The 9,825-nt window shown below is 29.6% G+C and overlaps 1 protein-coding gene across 2 annotated transcripts; it reads right to left on the bottom strand.

The window, feature by feature from the left end:
• Window positions 1-3,933: 3,933 nt before the first annotated feature.
• LOC120072893 (pyruvate decarboxylase 1-like) lies at window positions 3,934-9,085 on the bottom strand. Of its 2 annotated transcripts, none has more exons than XM_039025425.2 (6): window positions 8,374-9,085; window positions 7,978-8,144; window positions 6,892-7,542; window positions 6,693-6,810; window positions 5,771-5,959; window positions 3,934-4,280 (listed from the first exon to the last, which is right to left on the bottom strand). In XM_039025425.2, the coding sequence occupies exons 1-6, from the start codon at window positions 8,950-8,952 to the stop codon at window positions 4,260-4,262; spliced, it is 1,725 nt and encodes a 574-aa protein (XP_038881353.1). In that variant the 5' UTR covers window positions 8,953-9,085; the 3' UTR covers window positions 3,934-4,259. The 2 variants fall into 2 exon arrangements, with proteins under 2 accessions (XP_038881353.1, XP_038881352.1); XM_039025424.2 differs by lacking the exon at window positions 3,934-4,280 and adding an exon at window positions 4,995-5,525 and having other exon boundaries at window positions 8,374-9,084.
• Between the last annotated feature and the right edge of the window lie 740 nt (window positions 9,086-9,825).

Raw genomic sequence — 9,825 nt, 5'->3', positions numbered from 1 at the left:
AGAGAATATAAACTATATACTTTATTAATATTTGTCATCACAGTCATATTTGAAATTCATCACATAAAACTGCAAATATGATTAAAGACCTACTTAGTGACCATTTAGTTATTAAATTTAGGTTTTTGAAAATTAAACTTATTTAGACTCATTCTACCTCTAAATTTCTACCGATTTTGAATAAGTTGGATGAAGATAGATGCAACGTAGGATATACCTAAATACTTTTCATATTAAAATTGTAAAAACTATATATACTTCATTAATATTGTTATGACAATCATATTTGAAATATTACAATTTCCATTTAGTTTTTTTTATTAAATTCTCAATTTATTTAATGTTGATGTTTATTAATTAATTTTAAAAATATTATAATGAATTAAGTTTTATTATATTTCTCATAACTATGCATGCAAACTTAATTATGATATAATTTCTATTTTATTTTTAGATTTCGACCATTGTACTTATGCATGCAAACTTAATTTTCAAAAACAAAAAAATTAAACTACGAAATAGTTATCAAAAGGGGCCGTAGCACTTTGAAATATTGGAATTAAATGGAAATTAGACTCAATATAGGGCCAAGAGTAATTTTGCCGACAAAATGTTTTGAAACACATATAAAAATACCCTTTTTTAAGTCTAAAGTTAAAAACTAAATGGAAATTAGATTTAACTAAATAGAAATTAAACGAAACACATAAAAACTAAATGGAAATTAGACTCAATATAGTCCTTAAAGTAAATCAATACCTAAGATTTAACTGTGATCAATTACAAGTGAGTACAACTAATACACAGTAGAAATCTAATGCAGGGGAGTTCAAAAAGACAAGGGAAGAGATTTACCAAAAATTGAAGCAGAGCTGGCAGTGACTGGACGGCAAGCTGAAGGCCTCTGGATGGTTACTAGACGAAATGGGCAAGCTGACAGCGACTAGACTGGACGGCGAGCAAGGGAGATCAAAAATCGTTTCGAAGATCAAAAGGAGAAGAAGAAAAATAGAGGAAGAAGAAGTTGCACGAGGGTTTTAAACGGACTTCTTCTGACGGTCGTCTGGTAAACCATCAAGAGAAATAAAAATATCTCGATGGTAAATCAAAAACCGTCAGGGGATTTGCACAGTCCTGACTGTCACATGCAAACCGTCGGGATAACACCAAGTTCTACCGATGGTGTTCTGATACAACCATCGGCATAAATTCACAAATTCCAACCTAATTTTTAATTTAATACCCATGGGCCGACCGTCTTTCGCGTACCGTCGAGCATACTCCACACCTCCCGACGGTCTTCTTACACCACCGTCAGCATAACTTTCCCATTTCCCATAAATTTTTTTTTATTGTAATAATGATTACCCGACGGTCTCCGCATACCGTCGGGCTAACGTCACAAAGTCCAACGGTATTTGAGTGACCATCGGAAAAATCAAGCGTTATCCCAATAGTTACTTCCATACCGTTGGTCGAACTGTAACAATTTTCCATAAATCATTTCATTTATATTTTTTATTCTTTAAAAATCAAACTACTCTCGATGGTTGCTCAACTACCGTCAGGAGAATTTAATTTTACTCTAACGGTGTTGCTTCGACCGTTGAGATAAGAGAGATAGCCTGACGATCATGATATCGTCGGGATAGCTGAATACGCTCAATTGTTGGTTATTAGACTGTTGGGATAGATGCATTATCCCTACGGTAGTAAATAATCCGTCGGAATAGTTTTTTATCTTGACACCGTTGTTGCATCGTCATGGGAAGTTACATACATTGACTCTTTTTGCTGCGTCGGGGTAAATTTCGTCGGAAATAATGAAAATTCTTGTAGTGAATGTGGGAGGCATGAGGGAGAGAAATGATATGGAACGTTAGTCTAAGGTAGAATCGGAAAAGAAAATATGAGGTGGGGTCTTACACCTCACAATTTTGGCCATAAATCATACAATTAAAAAACTGGCCATTTATCCAAGTACATATGTGAAGTTGGCCATTTTACGCAATTACTCTTTTGTCTTTGTCCAATTTGGACTCTCTCTCTTTGGGCCCTTATGAAGTTGGCTTTTCTTAATACATACATATATACATTAGGGGCATTGTAGCATATTGCAGATTTTAGGATTTGATTTTGAAAAATGATAAAGCTGACAAATAATAAGATTTATGACAAGTCACATGACATGCACATGGTCGCGAATGTTTTATCCTTGTCTAGTTCGTAGCTTTTGTTATTGATGAACTATAAATACATGGTAAGTGTAGAATCATAAACAATGACGAGGTTCTATATACAGGTAATTGTCGATGCCTTAGTTTTCCACTTTCCCACTAATCGATTCTATTTGAAAAACTAAAATAACCTATTCCTCAAAATAACCGTTCTTCCTAATTTTCCTCACGTAGTTAACATTTCAATGCAAATTTTATTATTAATTTAAATTATGTTTAACTACTTTTCTTATTAATCTCACTAGAATTAAATATCCATATTTTTCAACCAAATTTATATTTTAAATATCCATATATTATCAAATTTTATTTATCTAATCAAATTTTAAATTTATTCAAATGTTTGAATTGTTTTTCATTATTTTATACATATTCTTAATAAAAGAATATGATTTTTTTTCATATTTTTTAAGATTTAAATTGTTTTGTATATGTTATCAGATTCAATTGTACATATTTCATATTTAGTCACTATTTTAGTTGACATTTTGATAATATCTGACTTGCTCTTAGTTTGTTTGTATGTCCAAAATATTAAATATTGTGTAAGTGGAGAGCTTTATTAATAACCAAGATATAAAAACAGTGTAAGTGGAGAACTCGATTAATAACCGATATATAAATACAATGTAATTGGAAAACTTGATTAATAACCAAATTAATCATATTATAATCTAACATATTCAATTTCAAAAATGAAAATAAGTGTCATTCCACAATTTTCACCCTCTTTTGGAATTTGAATTTATTTTTAATATTCAAATTAGATTTTGTTAATTACTTCATGAATTGATTTAAAATAAGCCAATGTCTTCCTTATTTTTCTCCCCTAATTGATCTAAATTAGTTATTTATTTTGATTTAATAATTTTTCGAAAATATTCAGAATTAATCAATCTTTAATTTGTTTATCACCATTTTAATTTTAATTTATAATATATCTTTAGATTTTACATTATTTTATTCATTTTTTATTTTTAAATTTGGATTAATTACTATGTAATAAATTGTATATTTCATTTAAATTTTATCATTTTTGTATTTTTTTTAATCACCTTTTATTCTTTATCATCTTATTATATTATTATACCATTAATTTGTCTTTTTAATAAACAAATAAGTATTCACTTCTGCAATCTTGCTGTTTTTGCTATGCCTCTACAATGAACTAAACTTTTTTTTTTTTTTTTGAGTTATAAATAGAGTATAATTGTTGAAGCTTAAATGGAAATTGAATTATGAATACAGTCTAATTGTAAATAAATGAACTCGCTTCCTGATTTTTCTTCCTCAATTTATATTTTAATTTATATTCTATTATCAAATTAGATTTTATCTAACTACTTATCAAATTAATCACAATAAACAAAAACTTTCTGATTTTTCTCTCCAATTTATATTTAAATTTATCTTTTATTATCGAATTTGATTTTATCCAACTAATTTTCGATCTATTTAAATGTTTCTTACCAATTCAATTGTATCTAAATACTTTTTTCATTATTTTATACATATTGTTATCAAATTAATTTGATCTTTTTTTCCTCATTTTCGATGTTTTCAATTTTTCATATAGAAAAACATAAAAATAACTTGTTGTATTTAAAAAGAAACATATAAATGGGAATTAAGCTTTAAATATTTGAAATATGAGCATGAATATATAAATATATTTCTTTTTTTTTTTTGGTTCATTTTATTATTAATATTAATATCAATATCATCATCATCATCATCATGATTATCATCATCGTCGTCGCCGTCGTCATCATTGTCATTATTATTATTTATTAAAATAAGATTAAAAAACCCCTAATCTCATCTTCTTCGTCTTCTTCACTTAGCCACCCCCAAAATCTCTTTTTCTCTTTCTCAATCCCATGTCTTTGGTTCAGCAACCCTTTCTTGAATTCTTTCGTCCACCCTCCCAGGTCGTCGATCTTTTTCGCTCGACATATGTTTCTACTTTTGTTTATACTTTGAACATTGTTTTCAACAATGACGTTCTGGGATTGATAGTATTTAAAGTTGACTTTCAAGATCCTATGAGCAAAATGGTCATATGGAATAAAAACGATGAAACTCTCTACAAATGATTTGATGTCAAACACAATCATATTTTCAATAGTCATATCATTATGAAGTTGTAATTACTTTAAATACTCACTTGTCAATAATAACTTCACTAGTACAATTAACTTTGTTCTTTATCACCTTGGAGGAAGTCCATCGTTTTAGACATCTATAAGTTTTTAATGACCCCCATTGCTTGGTCATCATCTTCCCTCGCATATACGCGTTCTATAGGCAGTTGGAAACATTAAGAACCATATTGGGTGATTTTTAATTTTGATTATGGAATGTTTAGATACTGTGTATCTATGGTTCTGAAATGTTTAGGTAGAGTGTATTTGTGGTATTCGTGTTGTTTTTGAAGCAGTATATCTTTGCATTCTCGTTTGTACTTAATTTTGTTGTTCTTAGGGTAGTTTTGTCATTTACTAATTAGCATTTTTTATTATATAAATTTGTTTTGCTATTTTTATAATTTTGAAACTTTTATGCCATTTTTTCAAATAAAATATTAAAATTTGCTATTTCTTTTGTCGGCCTTATATTCTATCATTTTTTTCACATTTTAATTTATTCAATTTAAAATCACAAAATATAAGAAACACAACTTGTTTTAATTTAGCTATATTTGAACAATATAAAAGATATTTTATTTAAAACTCGACTATATTAAAATATTTAAAATGAAAAATTTAAACTAATTTAAAATTGAAATGTTGATTAAATACAATGTAATATTTCATAAATTCAAGATTTCTAAATCTGCACTCGTTCTCATGCTTTATAAATCTACACTTTGAACACAAACTTCTTAAATTAAATCCAGACTTTCTAAACATGCACCTACCATTTTCTTAAATTGATGCTACCTAAACTCGTAGCTTAATTCCTGTGGCTTAACATTCTGACCAAGTTCTCAACTCAAATAGACTATTTATGTGGGTTTTAAATGTGAATTCTAACTCTTAAACTAAAGAGACTTAATTCTAACTTTCTCCAAACTATATGAATCAAATTTGTAATTTTATCACAAGTTTCCTTTTTTTATACAAGTCTTGGGGGACGACTACTAATAGCAGCAAACTTGCTTCCAAATTCAAGTAACTCTTTACTAGTGTCATCTCTATGAATAATAACCTCTATGAAACACAAACAATCCTTTTGATCTCCCATTGCTTTCTCAATTGCATTCACCAACTCTTCCTCGGTATGGATCTATATGAAAACCCAAATTTTTATGTTTAAATAACGTGCCAAAAAAGTAGAATCAAAGTGTTACTTTTTCTCTCTTAACTATTAATTTATGCTTGTGTATTTGACATTAGGAAAAATATATATATGAGAACGAAATTTAGGAAAGTGACTACCACATAAAATGTAGGAATCCAAAGAAGTTTTTTCTTCAATAATCTAATAGGATATATGAAATTAATAGTAACATAAGTTTATGGAGATTTTACCTTGGTGGTCCAACAATTGCCATCACGATTGTGCATAGCATTGACAATGGCAGTGTAATCCCAATTCTTGATAACATTGTAAGGACCGTCATGAATTTCTACTTCAATAGTGTATCCGCCATTATTTATCAAAAATATTATGTTATTTTGCTTCAATGTTATCATTGTAGATACATCTTGTGGAGTCATCTGTCACAATAATCATTCCATTTATTTGAAAAAACTTTAATATTTAAACAAATGTTAATATTTAACTGGATTTGAATTCTTTTTAAAATATTCAAATGATTGCAATAATTTTAAACTTAGCACAAAAATATGCTTTTATATTCTCTCTCTGGTTAACTAGAATAAAACGTATTAATTCAAAATAATCTTAAACAGTAAAAGATTAAAAGCACTTCTGACCTTGAATTGTTATGAAAGTAACAACTAAATTTTTAAACTTTAATAGGCAATGATTTAATACGTATATTTTCAAATCTCTAATAAATTAATCCTTAAATTCTAATAAATAACTACTTAGTCTTTATACTTTATAATTTGTAATGATTTAGTCTCTATCACAAAAAAAAAAATAGTATATTTGATGATATTTTTACATGTGTAGATTGATAAATTGATCCGGAATCGAATTTATTTATAAATTATAAAGACTTATTCGTTACCTAATTAAAATTGACAGTTAATTTTGATGAAAAATTTTCACAATAGGGACTCAAATGTTATAATTTATGTAGGGACTAAATTGTTACTTATTAAAGTTCAATGACTAAATTATAACATATTTAACTGTGTATATGGACTAAATTGTTACCAACTAAAATCTGGACTAATTGTTACTTTCATGGAAATTGAATGATGAAATATATCTTTCAACCTAAAATTTGAATAGAATTTAAATTTAGTGAAAAAAATTGACCTGAAAACTCCCATCACCAATGCAAAGGACCATTCGCTTTTCTGGTGCAGCCTGTGCGTATCCTAGAGTTGCACCCAAGGACCATCCTATGGATGCATAAAGCAATTGTATCTCATACCTACACTTTATTCAAAGCCATTTCATGTTATAATCATCGATTTATTTTTTAAAAAAAATTATTAGTTTTCGAAGAATTTACCCGCATGATTTCGGTAGTTTAAGTTTTTGACATTGGAACCAAGAGTCACCCGTCTCAGATATCACAACTATATTACTCGACAACATTTTCTGAATATGTTTGAAAAGAACGTTGACTCGTAAAGCCTCACCCGGATTCGATTGGAGTGGACCCGACTCTGCTATGTAAATCCGACGATAATTCTCATAAGCCGTTGGATTGGGATTCAATCGTTTAGCTATAGCCGAAAGGAAATCCTTCATTAAAATCGGTCCAAAACTCGGCCCATTTGGAAACACAACGCGATCTGCTTCTACAATAATGGCTTTGTTCTTTTTGTAGGTAAGTGAGAAGGCAACAGTTTCTAATTCGTCTAAAGTTGCTCCGGCAAAGATCGAAGCGTCAGCTATTTCCACTGTCTCGCCACAATAGGCAGTGCTGACTGTTCCCCAATAAGTTCCTATGAAATGAGGATGATACTCTGGAAACATACCTTTTGCTGACGGCGTGACGGCGACAGCGTAACGACAAGCATCAGCTAGCTCCATGAATGCTTCTTGTGCTTTGGCAGGTCGCAGCTTCTTGCCTCCAATCATGACTGGTTTTATGGCACTGTTTAGCAGTTGAGCTGCCTTTTCTACCGCCACCTCCAAAGCCATTTGGTTACTTTTCCTTTGAAAATCCGATAAGAGAATAAGGATTCAAAAACTGAGTTTAATTGTTTTAAATGATAAAATTATTGAAAATATTTTTAAATATAGTAAAATATCATTGTCTGATAGTGATAGACATCAGGGATAGAAAAATTATTAATAATTAATTTTCATATTTTTTTCACCACTATTAAAATTAATTTTAAATTTTTACTTCAAGTATAAATCTTGAAATTTGGTGATCAAATTGAAATAAAACTCAAATCTTAGCTTAAAGGTAAAAATGTAACATTTCGTAATATAGAAACTAAATTGAAATTAAACTCGAAAACTTAAATACTTAAAAGGTAACATTAGTTTGAAATCAAGGAACCAAATTGTAACTAGACCCGAAATTTAGAGACGAAAAAGATATTAATTAATTTATTAATTTTGATTAGAGATGGGAAATTACTTGGGAGAGAGGGAGAGTGGGATGAGTTGTTGAGCAGAGAAAGAAGGATGAGGAATGGCCACCAAATTGCAACAAATGCTAATGTAAACTGGTTTTCTTTCTTCCAAACATTTGGAGATTGCTCTATCTATTTGCCATTGTGCATCTTCCAAATTGTCAATAATGGCCTACATACACAAAACAGAATCAATGACGACATAAAAGGTAAAAGATATCACATTCGAATGAGTTTAATCAAACATAAAGTTAATTTCTTTTCATTCAACCCTTACCACACCTGATGTTTTCAAATCATTTCCATAGAAACTTTATATATAAACTAAAGTCACTTTTTAACCCAAAAAAAGAAAATCATATTTCAAATATCGAACAAGTATTTAGATTTAGGAGCTATACCTGATAACATGTGACATTTTGAAAGCATCGAAGTTCTTGACTAAAATCTGGCAATCCAATGGTATGGTGGAGAATCTTCTTACTCCCATAATCATTAGAGTTTGGTCCACCCACGATACAAATCACAGGAAGATCTTCAGAGTAAGCACCAGCAATGGCGTTGATGAGGCTGAGACTACCAACGGTGAAGGTCACAGCACATGCTCCAACACCGCGGCGTCTGGCATAGCCATCCGCTGCATAGCCAGCATTGAGCTCGTTGCAACATCCCACAAGGTTCAGCCCTCTTTCTGCCACAAAGTAATCGAATAGCACAAGATTAGAGTCTCCCGGAACGGAGAAGATATCGGAGATACCGATTTGGACTAGGCGACGGGCTAGGTAGTGGCCCAGCGTCGATGGGGTGGTGGTCGGTGGTGGGATAATGACCGGTGAGGGTGCGGCGGCACCATTATTATCGATGCTTCTTGATTGGCTACGAAGCTTGTCAGCAGCTGCTACGCCATTGGCTATTGGCTTAATCGTTGTAGCCTTTGGCATGGTTTCAGTATGGAAGCCATTTTCGAGCTTCATAGACATAGCTGATGATTTGATGATGAATGAATATTGCAAGTTGCAAGAAGAATTCTGTAATGGCGAATAAGAAGGGTATTGTACTCAACTTATTTATCCACGATAATGTCCAAGTATTTGGGGAGAGAGAGGTGACAATGCAATTTTTTTTCAAAATTTTAAATTTAATTTATTATATTGACAAATAACCAATCCACTTGTGCATAAAAAATGACATAAAAAATTTGAGAAAATCGTTTGAAGAGATTGTTAGTGACTTGCAATTTTACAAAAATGTTGGACAATTAAAGATTCTCTCGGAATTATTGTCAGTATTATAAAAACAATGTGTCGTTACATACCATTTTTATCATTATGTTTTAAAATTCTTACAAATTTTGTTACGATAGTATAAGATCTTATTAAAATGTAATGGATTTTTTAGAACTAAATATATTTGTTAATTATAGATATTAAATTTATATAATAAAAGTCAATACATATATATGTGCTTACTAAAATTTACTTCATTGGATAATTATTTCATTTTTTTTAGTTTACGACAATCAAGTCTATAAATACTCATTTCATCTCTAAATTTCTTATTTTGTTTTCTACTTTTTACTAATGTTTTCAAAAATACCAAGCAAAGTTTACAAAACTTTAAAAGAAATAAAAAAAAAAACCTTTTTTTGTTTTCTGAATTAGGTTAAGAATTAAATTTTTTCTTCTTTACTTAAGAAAGATGCAAAACCGTGAAAAAAAATTGAGAGTAAATATGGAAAATTTATTATTTTAATTTTTAAAAAAATTCTTACAAAACTAATTTCTTTTATAAAAACTACTTTTTCTAATATCTTTTCTAATTTTTCAGATTAATATAGTGAAAATATCATTTTA

Source organism: Benincasa hispida, chromosome 3 (assembly GCF_027475165.1).
Source record: "Benincasa hispida cultivar pf3 chromosome 3, pf3_genome.v1.1, whole genome shotgun sequence".
NCBI classification, from domain to species: Eukaryota; Viridiplantae; Streptophyta; class Magnoliopsida; order Cucurbitales; family Cucurbitaceae; genus Benincasa; species Benincasa hispida.
Note: the sequence above shows the minus strand (reverse complement) of the source record. Positions and strands in the feature narration are given on the sequence as shown.

Bases quoted from the DNA above. Each gene is read 5' to 3' on its own strand.
- LOC120072893 (XM_039025424.2), bottom strand. From the start codon at position 8,952: ATGTCTATGAAGCTCGAAAATGGCTTCCATACTGAAACCATGCCAAAG. The intron at 8,145-8,373 runs GTATAGCTCCTA...TTGTGTATGTAG, and splicing joins AAAATGTCACATGTTATCAG to GCCATTATTGACAATTTGGA. The intron at 7,543-7,977 runs GTAATTTCCCAT...GGATTTTCAAAG, and splicing joins CCACTCTCCCTCTCTCCCAA to GAAAAGTAACCAAATGGCTT.